The sequence below is a fragment of the Sus scrofa genome, chromosome 13 (genome assembly GCF_000003025.6).
Source record: "Sus scrofa isolate TJ Tabasco breed Duroc chromosome 13, Sscrofa11.1, whole genome shotgun sequence".
NCBI lineage: Eukaryota > Metazoa > Chordata > Mammalia > Artiodactyla > Suidae > Sus > Sus scrofa.
Genome location: NC_010455.5, coordinates 83746224 through 83762623, shown reverse-complemented (window position 1 = coordinate 83762623; position 16400 = coordinate 83746224). Strand labels below are relative to the sequence as shown.

Genomic DNA, 16400 nt, shown 5'->3' with positions numbered 1-16400 from the left:
ACTACACCCGGGAGGGAGGGTACTATTAGGCCTAGATAGCTAACTAACTTTCCCAGAAGTTAAGAGTTTGACAGGTCCTTTATTAGAATGTTAGCATGGTTAAAAACCATCCAAAAAGCATCTTCCTAAATGCTCTTTACAAACTGCTTCCTCCCAATAGCTTTCGCAGTACAAGACAAAACATGCTGAAAGAAGAAAATCACCTAATAGCACTTCATGTAATAGGATGAAGGTAGCCAATGGAGAGTGAGGTACTTGTTTTTTCCAATTTCAATGTTTCGGCTATATGGAGGATCGAATGGTGTTTTTGATCAAAGTTTTGCTTTTCCAGATTCAAGTTTGTGCAGCTGCAAGAACTCCAAAGATCGTTACAAATGCCCTGAAGACCTCTTACCACAAAGCCATTATTTCTGAATAGAATTTAAACTGCAATTTCCTTTTCAAATTCCTATAGTTCAGCTCTCCTCTCTAAAAGTAGTTTTAGGGTACATTTCTTATTTCTGCATCATCTAAAAAAACTGTAACTTGCAAATATACACAAAATACAAGAGTTCAATTACCCTCACATCATTAATCATTTTTTTTAGTCTTCTCTCATGCCATTCTTGAGACACTTATTCTGTGAAAACTGCACACTGCTGCTCAGCTCTGGTAATCTGTATGGATTTTTTTCCTTTTACTTTGAACGTGGGCGAAGAGTCCGGTGCTTCATCCCATTTCATACTATTTTCCAGGCTTTTTCCACATATACCCTATTTAAGCTGCTTACATTTGGATTTTGCTTTATGAGGTTCCTTTCAGGAACTCTGGTTAATGGAATTCTATAATAATACATGACAACTGGTAAAAAGTACTTTTTAAAAAATCTACTTAATGAAAATGTTTGCCTCAAAGGAGATTAAGGATTAAATGTCATCTATATACTGGGACAGCAAATTATGAAGTGATAGTGTGCAACAAACTAACATACATACCCCTGAGTGTGTTAACTGAATACAAATCAAGTACAAGAAAATAGCTTTTAAAGGCACCAGTGCTATGGAACTGTCGTGTTAAAAGATGTTCCCATCAACATTTTTCAGGAATACTGTTTATTCATTTCAACCACCAGTGCACGACAACAATGTGCCAGTGATTTATATGTGACTTCATCCTTACAATAAAAAGACAAGCTTGTCGTTTTACAAGCAAGAAAAATAGATTCTGAGGATCACACAGCTAGCAGTGGGGAAAGGTTGGTATTCAAGTTCAGATATGACACCAGAGCTTATTAGCCTCTTCCACCATTATGCCATGTCACATCTCATTTAAAAATCAAAAGTTCTTTATTCTCAACAGTCTGATACTGTGTTTTCTAAGGAAAAAAAAAAACTGAAAAAAATCACAACAAAATTTTCCCCTTCTTTGTGGCAAAATGAGTATCTACTCCAAATACCGCGTATACCAAATGCCAAAATTTAGAGTTCCCTTGTGGCTCCGTAGGTTAAGGATCTGGCATTGTCAATGCTGTGGCTCTGAGGTTACAGCTGTGGTGTGGGTTCAATCTCTGGCCCAGGAACTTCCACAAATCGCAGGCATGGTCAATAAAATAAAATAAAAAATAAATGCTGAAGTTCCTATCATGGCTCAGTGCTTAATGAACCCAACTAGCATCCTTGAGAATGCGGGTTCGATGCCTGGTCTTGCCTGGTCAGTGGGTTGAAGATCCAGTATTGCCGTGAGCTGTGGTGTAGGTCACAGACGCAGCTTGGATCTGGCCTCCTGTGGTTGTGGTGTAGGCCAGCAACCGCACCTCCAATTCAACCCCTAGCCTGGGAACTTCCACATGGCATAGGAGCGCCCCTAAAAAGACAAAAATAAATAAATGATCACCTATTCTTTGTGAGCACCCTATGCAATTAAGTGTTGATGTGAAATCACATCATACATAATCATTTAAAGAAAATACACCACAAAAAGTGATAAGAATGGTTTTAAAAAATGGTAGTTGGCACATATACTTGGTATTACTTTGTTTTAAGTTTTTACTTGAAATAGAAAATGCTAATGTGCCATTTGGGGAAAAAAACTTTTCAAATTCTATAAGGAAAAATAGAAACTTTAAAGCAGGTTTTAAAAAAGAACCAATGTATTCTACCACATGGATGAACCTGAAGGGGCACTATGCCAGTCACAAAAAGACAAATTCTGCATGATTCCAGTTATCTGAGATACCTGGAGTAGTCAAGCTCACAGGAACAGAAAGTAAAGTGGCAGATGTCAGGTGGGAGTCGTGAGTGGGGAGTAACATTTAATAGGTATGGAGTTTCAATTTTTTAAGGTGAAAAATTCTGGAGACAGGCTGCATGACAACTTGAATACACTTAACATTACCTAACTGTACATATAAATACGGTTAAAATGATAAAATGTTATGAGTATTTTACCACAATTTAAAAAACTTAAAGGAACCAATAAATTATTATTCATGTGATAATGATATTGTCATGTTTTAAAAACAAAACATTGAGGAGTTTCCTGGTGGCTCAGTGGGTTAAGGATCCAGTGTTAACCACTGTGCGGCAGATTTGATCCCTGGCTTGGGAACTTATGCATGCTGTGGGTATGGCCAGAAAAAAAAAAAGAGAGAGAGAGAAAGAAAGAAAATCATCTATCATGAAAATATTTTTATTATGGTTTAAACATGTAAAATGTTTAACATTTTAGCTACAACTGATAAATATGACATACCACTTATTTCACTTGGGAGAAAACTGCTGAAAACTAGGTATGGTTTACTCATTAAAAAACTATATGGAGAAAATTACATGAACAGTCTAAAAGTTTGCTATGAAAACAATGTTTTTTATTAAAGTAATTAAAAGTCAAAAAACAACAATAAAAGCAAAATTCCACAACCTTTGTTTGCAACTATATAATCTTTATGTAGAAAAAACTATAAAGTGACAGTCTGGAAAGCAGCTCCACAATAAACTTAATCCTTACATCAAGTGTAACTACATTACGGAATCAGTTCACCCAAAAGAAATTGTCTTGCTGTGGAATATTTCGGCTAAGCAGATTTCAACTACATTTTCCTCATTTCTGAAAATTTGTCTTTCCTGATACTTCAAATCACCAAAGATATAACATACAAGAGCCTGCTTTAGTCAAAGAATAAAACACAAATACTCCAAACACAATTACATATAAAAATGAATGAGGGCATTTTATCTATGGATCTACAAAACTATATAAATAACCAATTATACATATAATATCTGTTTACACTGAAGTTCCATGAGGTGGTACTGAATAAACACTGAGGCATTGAATTCTCAACACTGGAACATGGCTCACTCTGGACAGCAGCACATTCCCACCTGTTCATCTAGCATCCCAACACTTCCCCTGGGATTTGTATTTGTGTATTATCAAAGTCCTGGGAAGTTGATAACCAAAATAAAGAAAAATGCCAAAAAGAAAATGAATTAAATATCCCCTAAAACCTATTCTAAAACATGCAAATGAATGAATTATGAAGAAACTAAGCACTTTGTGAATTTTTACAGTCACATGTTCCTTTAAATTTATACTAGTATCTTCATTAGTACCCACACTGAATTTTCTGTAGCTTTTCCCATTAACATATAATAGAAGAGGAAAACAACCAAGGGAAAAAATGCTCTTATTTTCTTAGAAAAGTGATACTGTTTATTTTTAAAAACAAGTCGCTCTACTAAAGAAGTCACACTATTGTGGTCACCAGAATTGGTTAAGTCACTTTGGCAATACTTATTTTATCTCATTTTTAACAATCATAAACTATTATTATGGCCATATAATTCTTTAGAACTTACACTACCATGGAGGCAAATATGTAGACTATTTCTAATAACCTAAATTAGACCATGATTAGAATTTCTTTTAAATATTTTCAAATGCTCAAGAATATTAAATCTTGGGGGCGGGAGGGATACAGAAGTCATAAGCAAGTATTTCCTCCAAGATTCTGTAACTGGGATAAAAGTCTCAGGGTAAGCCCATAGGAATGGTCTGCAATAAAGAAAAATCAGGTCAGTGTATAGTAATGGCTGCAAACTTTAGCAGAAATGCCAAGAATATTCTGAGCCAAATAAAAGCACTCTTTTGGGTCAGGGGTTTTTGTTTTAGTTCTTTAATCTCTAACTTCTCAACAAGTTACAGTTCAGAAGTGCCCATAAACTTACTAATAGTAATAAAGAAATATAAAGTCAAAGAAAAGATCCACAGACATGATTCTTTTCAATCACAGGCCTCTCTTTGGTAAGAAATGGACCACCATTTATTTACTTCCTCTCACCTGCTCAAGAGAAGAAGACTAAACGGTATTAACCTGGTAAGGAATCCCTGTGTATAAACGTTAGACTGGAGAATAAAGAGTTGAAGCTATGCCCTTTATAAAAAGAGTAGACAACAGAAGATCTCCTCTTATATGCAGCTGTGGTGGAGGATAACTGTCTACTACAAAGCCAGGAACAAGGTACTTCCTATAACTGAACTGCCATGCCTATGAACATTTTAGTCAACCTGTAGAAATTTTGGTAAGCGTTTAGATAGGAATCAGATGAATAATATGCTCTTATAAAAATATGGTAGATATCTCTCCCCTTTACAATTTACCAATTTCTGACCCTTACGCTTTCATGGAGAATTAAACACACTTACTCTAGATTATTTTCTCCTTAAGTATTAAGTTGGAAATAACCCATCTAACAAAACCATTTGCAATTCCAGAGGGAAAAAATCCAATACAATCTAACACGCACATTAACAAACTTCACAGAATACATATTCTATCAAGCCTAAGCAACCCCCACCCATCGCCCAAAAAAGCAGCAGTTTTACCCACTCTAAGATAAATGATGATGGGTATATCTGGATCCATATTTAAAAGAACTGCTAAATTCCATTGCAGTAGGAAAAACTACAAAGAAGCACCCAAAACTAACAATTTCTATTCACCCCTGCTTCTCAAGGATATTTTTAAAAGAGAAAAACAAGCATTCGTTGCAACTTGACTGGCAAAATCACCACCTGACCAATTATTTCTAAGCATATACTAGATACCAATGAATGACGGAATGCCCACATCACCAGCCACTCAACATTGTTATTTTTGCAAAGAAAGGTAATTATATCAAATTCCATTCTCCCAGGCAATGAATAGGGGAGAAAAGCATGTTACTTTAAAAATGGCTGTATGTGTAGGTTTTTAAAAACCAGCACCAAATGTTCATGTTTAATTATTCTGAGCAACATTTAGTAATTACCATTTCCTCGCAATATGGACAAACAAGAGTGAATGATAAGGGAATAACTTTCAAGCAATATTGAATGTTGACAAGAACCACTGAATAAAATAATATGATTGGCTCATTTCTATAGCTATTGTAGGTTTACTGGGTTTGAAAATAACATGCCTCACTGCTCAGCTAATATTCCTACTACTCAAATCATGGGTATAGCTTTTTTATTTTGTGACTAGGCAAGATTAAGTAAAATAACTTTAAGAGACATGTTTAAAAACAAGCTAACTCAAAACAATGCATTATTAGAACAGTTCTCTACTCTCTACTGAGAAAAAAACAAACCACTGTGTAAAGTGCCTAAATGAAAAACTGAAAGCAAGATTCACAAATAGGAATAGTGACAGTTCAAGTCTATATAACCCTTTATTACATTATAGCAATATTATGTGCAACATTATATACGGTGTCTTATTTCTTCCTCATACTGCAGGAACTTACTCCTACTGTGTAACAGATTTCAACTCTGCAAATGGTTTAAATCAATTTTTGTACTCTGAAATTACAAACCATTGGATGTTAAGTTTCCTGAAAATTATTTTATTTTTGAATTTTACTTAAAGCTAAATCTATAACTAAACTCTTAAAAAACAAACAAAAAAAACCCAGTAACAACAACTAAGGTGCTTTAAACAGAAACTTGTAGAAACATACCCATACCAGTGTTTGAAAGACAGTCTACGGAAGGTTATAAAAAGGCAACTATCATAAAAAATTCTATGGCCAACTATTGTTAGAAAATTTCTTTTTTTAATGACAGAAGGTAAAATCAAAAGATAGTTTTTCCCTGAAAATAAGTAGTTGCTCAGGACACAGGTTACGTGTATTGCATTTATATTGCTTCTTTGAAAAAAAATTTTTTTAGCCAGGTATTCCATTAACAAAAGACCATGCCACATTCACCTAATCTTTTGATCTCTGCATACTAGTATTACCCAAGGGAACCTTATCAAAGAAACTGGTTGGCAAATCTACCAAATAAGAGTCTCAGGTCCCTAGATTTTGATAGTCACCTTAGTAAATACAAAACTTCAGCTACTTGAACAACAGGGCTTGTAAAGTGCATTAGTTATAAGAAACACAAGAGAAGTGCTAAACTCACTTAGTAGGACTTGATGTCATCAATAGGGCAAAAAAACAACATTATAGTTTTCTATTCAGATTTTATTTGAAATCTAATTCAAATTGTCAAAGCTACAAAAGGGGGAAGACATCCGTATTATTTTTTTTGCTAAGTCACAACATCCTAAAACAAAATACCACTACTGCCAGCAGATCCATTATACACATTTCTGATGAAATTCATTAGCACAATAAAAATTTCATCTTGAGAAACAGCCACAACGGAAGTAATTTATACAATATAAAACAACGACAGATCTACAGATGCAGTTACTTATGAGTTTACACATGCATTCACAAACAAATAAAAACCCCAGGAATGCTCTTTCATTAGATTTTTTGTTTTTTGTTTTTTTAAAAAACAGACTGTTCAGGCACAAAACAAAATCGCATTTTCAATAAATGACAGCATCTTAAAAATTTATGTCAGTGTTTGTTTTTCTTTGACTTTTTATGAGACCTGTGTGGAGATCGGGACTGGGATCTGGATTTCTTCCCTGATTTTTTAGGGGATCTAGACCGTGATCGCCTAGACCTTTTAGGTGTCCTTGAACCAGATGGTGATCTGAGGAAACAAATAAAAACAATTTAACCAAAGTAATCATGTGATCAAGACTGACTATCCTTATCTAAAATGATCTTTATTAGAGCACATGAAAGTCACTTAAATGATAAAAAAGCTGTAACTTTCCAAATTTATACTTTGCCTACTGTATACACACACACACACACACACACACACACACACACACACACACACACACTTTGTACTACTATAAACTGCATCAATGATATCAGTAGTGTGTGTGCTTAGAAAGAGACTCCTGAGCTTTACCACTGTTCTACTGAATCAAAATCTTGAGAGGCAGGGGCTGGGAATTTGCACTTTAACAAGCTCCTGAGATTATATGAGCCAAAATTCAAAAATGGCATTTAAGATCATTTACAAAATTTTAAAAACAGAGAAGCTTTGCAGCCTATCTTCTTGAGAGGAAAAGCGCCAACTATTTAAGGGAATCACTTAAGACAGCATAACTTTGTAAGTGCTGTTCACAAAAATTACAAAACAAATAATTACGCAAGTACCATTTAGAAAACGAGTTATCTGTTGCAAAAAGGTTTCATTAAAAATGATTACACAATACAAACGTTTTAGGATTAAAAAGCAGTTTTAGCTCTCAGGAAAATTCCTCCATGTAACACCATTTAATAAAACATTTTTGAACTGTCTTTCTGGAACTCAGAGGAGAAAGGTAGACAACACACTAAGTTACACACTGAAGAAATGGTATTTATGTCCAAGTCTCTACCCAAGAACTTGCTAGTAAGATTACTGCTGGGTGGGGAAGGAGGATGTATTTTTCTTTCAACTTTGACAAAAATCAAAGAATATTCTATAGAAACTACAGAGCAGAAAGAAAAGTAAAGCAGCTATCCCTTTTCCACAGGAAACTGGATATGAAATTTAATAAAATTGGCTGGTCTTCACTTTTTGGAAGCTTTCTTGTACCTTCAGTCATGAGGGGACTGGGGTGGGGGGATGGGAAGGACCAAATCTAAAATGAAAGTATGTCCCTTGGGTTTTCTAAAATCCTTGAAAAAAATGGCTGCCAACCAAATTATTTTCAAAAGCTGGTGGAATGACAAGGAAACTGGCATTTGAAATATTACAAAAAATGACTTGTGTTTACCTTTTGGCCTTTTTGCTAACATCTCTAGGAGAATCTTTGTGAGATGACCTGGACCGTGAGCTCTCTTTATGAGATCTTTCTGAACGCTCTGATCGCTCCGATTTTGGTGATGGGGATTTCACTCGTCTACCACTGCTACTGCGAGATGGGCTAGGGGACGTACTGTGTCGCCTTTTCCTATGGAACAAAGCCCCCAAACATTCCATAAGTGAGCAAAGGATCAGGTATTCATTCTCCTTCTACTAAATTAGCTTTTAATTCCTAGTAGTTTACACTAAACTTTTTTTCAGCTAACTTTATTATTTTCCAAAAACATTCCAAGCCCCTTACAACAAGAAAAAAGTCTTAAAGATAGACAGGTTCATCTAAACAAAAACTAAATTCAACTAAGTTGGATTTTCTCCTCCTAAGAGAGATTACTGGAACAATGGACAAAATTTCATCTAGGTCTCTGATTAGGTAATAGTTTTTTAAAATGTTAATTTCTTACTGTTGAAACTTTTTTTGTTTTTATCTTGAAACTTTTATTGTGGTTGAGTATGAAAATGGGGCATCATGTAGGCAAGCTACTCTTAAATGGTTAGGAGATAGAAGGGAAAGGCAGGGGAAGAAGAAAATAAAGCAAAAGGAGAAACATTTTAACATTCGAGGAAGATGGGTGAAAGACATCTGGGAATTCTTTGGAAGGGGAGGGTGCCCACAGCATGCAGAAGTTCCTGGGCCAGGGATCAAACCCGCACCACAGCTGTAACCAAAGCCACAGCAGTGACAATGCCAGATCCTTAAACCACTGAGCCATGAAGGAACTCCGGGATTTCTTAATACTACTCTAGTAAATATATCTGAAGTTATATCAAAATAATAATGAAAAACAAAAAAGCAATGGATTTACTATTTAATCAATTAGCTGTTATTTGCAATTACAAAGTGACTAAGCCAAAAATTATGTGTATTTGCTTGATTTTTCCTACGAAAATCTCAATTCTGTTAACTGAAATAATTTTCTCTACTAATCAGAAATTCAGGAACTGTGAAAGTAAGAAATAAAAACTAAAAGAGAAGTGATTTTGATCAGAATTAAGACTTCAAGTGAAGACCTAGTCTCTATGGCCTATGTACACAATCTCCCTTTGACACAGGACTAGGAGACTCAGGTTTACAGGTAGCAGCCTCAGCATAGATGAAATGCTTACATTGGAGCAAAACGTAATATCTAGTAAGTTGTTTAGTTACTTAAGCCTTTGGTTCGATATCTATTACGGTAATTGAATTCTTGCACTGAACCAGGGCTAAGGTACCATAAGAACCTCATAAAGGGATGATGTCTCAGATAACTAAGCCAAGTGCCAACTAACGGCGCCATATCTCAGCTAATTCTGCCTCCTATAGGCAGAAGCCAAACAAACATGTTTACCACAAAACAAAACACTTCCAATTTGTTGGCACCAGTGATGAAAACACCACAAAATGTAACAAGATTCCAACTCCTGAAACCAGTATAGGCTTAAATGGTATACCTTTCTTTTCTTGTTGGAGTACACTCATCTTTTTCTTTCTTGTCTTTGGATCGAGATTCCAATTTTTCTTTATCCTTCTTATCTCTTTCTCGTTCTCTTTCTAATTCTTTCTCTTTCTCCTGGTAAAAGAAAAAAAATTTAGTCATTAAAAAGAACCAATCTAGTTAATCTCATTTGACAGTATTTCCTCTTCTAGTTAACTATTTTTTAAATCACTACTTAGAGTATACTATTTTTTTAAAAAAATCTACTCTTCCAGAAAAAGAGTCATTTCTTCTACTTAGACTGCATAATAGTGGTACCAGTGACAGCAGCTAAACCTTTATTGAGTATCTACATAGGCCAAGCAATTATTAAACTAGCCATATACCATTTCATGAAATTCTTTAAAACATCATGAGGAATAGGATTATCCCTCATTCCAGAGATGAAAAATCAGACACAGAAATGTTAAGTGCCATGCCAATGGTCACAAAGGATGGTGCAGTCTGGATATGAGCTGAAGTTCTACAGCCGGGGGCAATTAACTATTACCTATAAAGTGCTGTCTCTATGCTTAAAAATAAGGGGGAAAAGCTAACAATCCAATGACCTTTCCATCTCAAACCACAATAAATGTCAGTAGTAGTGATTTTAATTATACATCAAGTTGATTTAATCAAAGGAAAGTGCTTATCAAAGTAACATGCCGAAAAGGAAAAATGGCTATTCATAATAATCATCCATCAGAAATTCTTATTAGAGAGAACAAGTACCAATCATACTGGAAATTTTAAATTGTAATTTATAAATGTACTGGGAGTTCCTGTTGTGGTTCAGAGGGTTACAAACCCAACTAGTATTCATGAGGATTCGGATTCCATCCCTGGCCTCGCTCAGTGGGTTAAGAATCTGGCGTCGCAGTGAGCTATGGTGTCGACTGCAGACGTGGCTCAGATCCTGCATTGCTACGGCTGTGGACTAAGCCGGTAGGCTGTAGCTCCAATCCAACCCCTAGCCCAGGAACTTACATATACCACAGGTGCAGCCCTAAAAAGCAAAAAAATAAATATAAAAGTAGAAACGACTACATAACTATATAATCATATAAACCAGAAAAATAACTTATTTGCTTATCCCCAGCTACTACAATTGTCCCCATTTCTCGCTTGAAATTATGACCTCTGTTGATAATCTGAACGCATTCTCCTATCCAATTACAACCATGGAATGCAAGGAGACTTATGGTAATACATGTGTTACATCAGGCCAGTGGGGATCTCAAGGTACAATCTCATGCAGATCAAACACCTGCCACTATCTCCAAAGAGACTTAACGGAGGTTAGGATACATAACATCTTTTTTTTTTTTTTTTTTGTCTTTTTGCCATTTTCTTGGACCGCTCTTGTGGCATATGGAGGTTCCCAGGCCAGGGGTCTAATCGGAGATGTAGCCACCGGCCTACACCAGAGCCACAGCAACACGGGATCCGAGCCACGGCTGCAACCTACACCACAGCTCACAGCAACACCAGATCCTTAACCCACTGAGCAAGACCAGGGATCGAACCTGCAACCTCATGGTTCCTAGTCAGATTCGTTAACCACTGAGCCACAACAGGAACTCCACATAACATCTTTTTAAAAAAAATAACCTCATTTATCTTTTTTTCAAATACAACATACTGAGTACAAGTTTTAAAAGTGATGTTAAAAAGGTTGACCTCCTCTGGTGGCCTGTGTGTGGGATGTATTTTCCTGATTGATAATTTCACAGAAATCAGACTACAGTTAAAATACTTAGAATATTTTAGGAGTTCCCATCGTGGCGCAGTGGTTAACGAATCCGACTAGGAACCATGAGGTTGCAGGTTCGGTCCCTGCCCTTGCTGAGTGGGTTAACGATCCGGCGTTGCCGTGAGCTGTGGTGTAGGTTGCAGACGCGGCTCGGATCCCGCGTTGCTGTGGCTCTGGCGTAGGCCGGTGGCTACAGCTCCGATTCAACCCCTAGCCTGGGAACCTCCATATGCCGCGGGAGCGGCCCAAGAAATAGCAACAACAACAACAAAAAGACAAAAACAAAAACAAACAAACAAACAAAAAAATAATACTTAGAATATTTTAAACATATTAATTCAAGAGTAATAGTAGCCATTACCTAATTTACAATCCTGCAAAATTGGAATTATCAACCCAGCTTCACACAGAAAAAGCAGGTTTCAGTGATGTGATGGGGAGGCACAGCAAGTTGGTACCAGGAGCCAATAGTTCTGTGCAGCACCAAAGCTGCTTTACCACACTGCTTCTCCCAACCCCATTAATAGCTTTGTATGATTTTAAGCTCCCTTCTGGCTGTTCCTACTTTTCTCTCTACATAAACTTTTGGTAATGACAGTCAAGATAGAAGGAGTTCCAATAAAATTTCTGGGGCCTTTCAACAATTATCATGTGTGCCTCCTTGTTCTAAAATTCTCCGTGAAGCCGTACATACTTTTTTATGTAAGGAATACAGGGTACCTCAAAGCTTGGAATTCACAGATGACATATTCCACCACTTGTTGTCCCTCCTTGGACACAATGGAAAAGTTCCTAAATGAACTTTCCAAATCCTAACTCCATCTCTGTCTCTGTGCTACTTCTCAGGGTTGTTTGTGTCTCACTACCACAAATGTAACTCTTCCTATAGGATCCTCTACTTTCAAAAGCAGGCTCTTAGCAGATTTTCAGTTCCACAGGTAGTGTCCATAATAAGTATGCTATTGCCTTAAGACCCTTTTCCAAGTTAAAATAATTGTAAATGGTGAAATTTCAAATGTTCCTAACTGTCTACCAGTACTTAGCATTTACACAAAGGATATAATTTGAAATAGACTTTTCCTGAAATATACCAATATTGTAGGGAGTCAAACAAATAATTCTGGAAAGTGCACATTACTGAGTATACTTATTCCTTACCCGTTGAAGAAGTTTATCTCTGTAGTGTTCTACTTGCTCCTGAAAGCTCTGGCCTGGTTTTTTGGGTCTTTTTCCAGATTCCAATTCATCCTGAAACTTCATAACTTTGAGCTGCAAAATAAGACATTTTAAAAATAAACCTTTTCATCACTACAGCTTCTCAAACACTGCTTTACTCCTTTAAAAAAAAAAAGTTCTCTTCTTTGAAATAAGTGTGTAAAAAGGAAAAATAAATATAGCAACATAAAGCATTAAAACATACAATAACTGATCAGGACTCAGTCAAAATATAACATCAACATATAACTCTTGGAGTTCCCGTCGTGGCGCAGTGGTTAACGAATCCAACTAGGAACCACGAGGTTGCAGGTTCTATCCCTGCCCTTGTTCAGTGGGTTAACGATCCGGCGTTGCTGTGAACTGTGGTGTAGGTCGCAGACGTGGCTCGGATCCCGCGATGCTGTGGCTCTGGCGTAGGCTGGGAGCTGTAGCTCCGATTAGACCCCTAGCCTGGGAACCTCATATGCCATGGGAGCGGCCCAAGAAATGGCAAAAAGACAAAACAAAACAAAAAACATACAACTCTCTAATCTGAAGATCACTTGTCAGACAAGCTCAGCTATGCAGAACTCAAGTGATCAGGTATGGGCCCACAGGCTCTTTGCACAGCCACGAGATGACTTGAAAACCATGACCTATGATTCATGCCCTTAAGAACCTATGTTTTCCTCAACACAACGAAAATGAATTTGGTATCTGGTCCCCAAAATCAGAAAGGCAATGTTGCTAAAGTCAAGCATACTTTCAACAAGACAGCCAGCAGAACAAAGAAGATAAACAACTATTAAAAAAAAGAGAGAGAGAAGTATGCTGATTATAGCTCATCTAGGAACAAACACAGAGCTATATAGCTTGTAGGTTTCACTCTTTAGAGTCCAATCACTGGGTATCAAGACATCAAGAAAAAAGTTAATCACATACAAAACGTACCTTCTAAGACACTAAAAGTATAGTGATTTGGAGTTCCCATTGTGTCTCAGCATGTTAAGGACCTGATACAGTCTCTGTGAAGATGCAGGTTCAATTCCTAGCCTTGCTCAGTGGGTTAAGGATCCAGCATTGCCAAAAGCCCCAGCAAAGGTCACAGATGCAGCTCAGATCTGGTGGTGTTGTGGCAAAGGCTTCAGCTGCAGCTCTGATTCGACCCCTAGTCTGAAAACTTCCATATGCCATAGGTACAGCCATTAAAAAGAAAATAATATACAAAAGTGTATGGTGATTGCAAAAAAAATCTTTAAAAATTCTAATTCCATTTTTTTTATCTGTATTGTGAGCAAAGCTCTTTGTATAAAAGAATTCACTACAGCATGATTTGCAAAAGAATGCTGACCACCTAGAGTTTATCAAGAGATTGCTAGCTGATCTTATATATATGTGTGTGTATACACACACATCACACATACACACACAGATAGACAGATATGTCCTTACTGAACTAAAGGAAGACAAATACACAGTGGACTTACATATGAGGACTTAGAGGAGGTGTTATAACACAGGGCTACAGTCCCAAACCTGTTTAATCTTATTTCATGTTAAGGAGAAAACACTTTTGTCTAATGGAATTACTGTAGATGCAAACATCTTACCCTATTTTATTGCACAATGATATGCCCTTTAAGTGAACTAAATGTTTTATTTATGGTTAAAAAATAAGATTCATTTGTTTTAGGTTTTTTTCATTCCCTACAAGTGAGGCTTTCCAATAATCAGAGCTTTGAGGCTCTCTCCTCTTCTTTTAAAACTCATAGGTCTTTGCATTTTTTTTTTTTCTTGTGCTAACGACTACATTTAAAAAGATAGTGAGATGCAAGTATCTGAGTTCACCACTGTGTGAAGCCTCCCCTGACTGAAATGACTGTTCTAAAGAATATATTTGTGGTAAACACCAGTTTAAAAGTTAGGCATTTGAGAGTCAAACAACAGACATGAATGTTAAATTAGGGAAAGAAAGGCATCCTTAAATATAGTTCCCACAGATATGGCCTAAGACTAAGCCTAAGACTGGGGCACCCAGAAAACAGGTCACAAAGGGTCTGAACCTAAAAGAGAAGATCACGCAATGGCTAGTAGCAATCTATTGCCTGGTTGCCCTGGACAGTGCCAAGTTATCACCCTCCCACACTCAACTATTTACTCCTTCCCCAAGGATCGGGGCAGAAAAGGGATCTTTCTAGTTCAACAACAAAGACGACCCTTCACCTGGCTTCCCACAGAGTACTCCACTCCTCCAACCCTTATTGGCAGAAATGGAAACAACAGTAGAATAAAAAGACAACTGTAGCCTAGACTGCTCTAAGTGGAATCTGAAAGATTAAAAACTTGCTTCCAGTAAACACTGTAATATCCTATGCTTGCATGTTTTCTAAGTGTTTTGCATAGAATGTCATATTTTAGAACACAAATCCTTTGGTTTTTATTAATCCCATGGTTAAAAAAGGTTCTGCTATGGACATCTTTATTACAACACATTTGGGGAAGAGAAGAGTTTTTAAAATTAAAACTACATTATATACACATTATACACACTATATATACTATCATATATAATAAAACTAATTATAACTTTATTCTTTAACGGTTCTCCAATTAAAAAGGTAGTTACTGAATTCTAAATTTAGAAACTGACATCAAATTTAGGGGCAAAGAAGAGAGAGCACATGAATAAAGTTCATGAGCCCTGAGCTCTAGCTGAAATTTGCTACCAGTTGTGGATCTTTACTCCAGAAGAAATGAGAGAAAAATTAGATAATTTTATTCTTTTTGTTTGTTTTTGCTTTTTCAGAGCCGCACCTGTGACATATGGAAGTTCCCAGGCTAGGGGTTGAATCAGAGCTGCAGCTGCCGGACTAGACCACAGCCACAGCAATGCAGAACCCAAGTGGCATCTGTGACCTACACCATAGCTCATGGCAATACCAGATCCTTTAACCCACTGAGTGAGGCCAAGGACCTAACCTGCACCCTCATGGACACTAGTTGGGTTCGTAACCAGCTGAGCCATACCCCAATTAGATAATTTTAAAACAAAGTCAAGATCTACATTTAAAATTAAGATTTGGGAGTTCCCGTCATGGCGCAGTGGTTAACAAATCCGACTAAGAACCATGAGGTTTGTGGGTTCGGTCCCTGGCCTTGCTCAGTGGGTTAAGGATCCAGCGTTGCCATGAGCTGTGGTGTAGGTCGCAGACACGGCTCGGATCCCGCGATGCTGTGGCTCTGGCATAGGCCGGTGGCTACAGCTCCAATTAGACCCCTAGCCTGGGAACCTCCATATGCCACGGGAGCAACCCAAGAAATGGCAAAAAGACAAAAAAAAAAAAAAAAAAAAAAAAAAGATTTGGCTCACTGTTCAAATTCCAAAAGGGTGAGGAAATTGTGAGAAGGTAGGCACTATGAAAGCAGGAGAAACAATTGCTGAGCATCTGACAGGCACAGATTATTAAAGAGGACATAAAGTAAGGAAATGTGTGTGTTTGGGGGGGTGTATATATGTACGGTGTGTCAGTGTATGCACATATGTACAGCACATATATACACACACAGTGTGGAACCTCCGAAATTAACAAAAAGCTAATGGTTTTCTTTAAGACAATAAGAAGACAGAACATTTAGGAACAATTAGTCTGTTCTGATATTTATTAGAGGGTTATTATCAAGAAAGTACATTTTACTGAACTCAGCCTTCATACCACTAGGTCAGTAAGGCAGTGTTCAGCAAGACTGGGAGCCCTGAGCGTTAAGATGGG

General features: G+C 37.0%; 1 protein-coding gene across 8 annotated transcripts in view; it reads right to left on the bottom strand.

Annotated features, from left to right (window-relative positions):
• The window catches only part of U2SURP (U2 snRNP associated SURP domain containing), a 55300-nt gene continuing 41723 nt past the window's right edge, over positions 2824–16400 (bottom strand). For 3 of the 8 annotated variants that reach the window (XM_013982108.2, XM_013982107.2, XM_021069579.1), the window contains exons 25-28: positions 12592–12702; positions 9658–9776; positions 8141–8317; positions 2824–7014 (exon numbers count right to left, since the gene is read on the bottom strand). In XM_013982108.2, coding sequence (XP_013837562.1) covers positions 6876–7014; positions 8141–8317; positions 9658–9776; positions 12592–12702 — 546 coding nt within the window. In that variant the 3' untranslated portion in view covers positions 2824–6875. The remainder of the gene's footprint in view (positions 7015–8140; positions 8318–9657; positions 9777–12591; positions 12703–16400) is intronic. The other 5 variants (XM_021069583.1, XM_021069585.1, XM_021069584.1 and 2 more) reach the window with 2 other exon arrangements.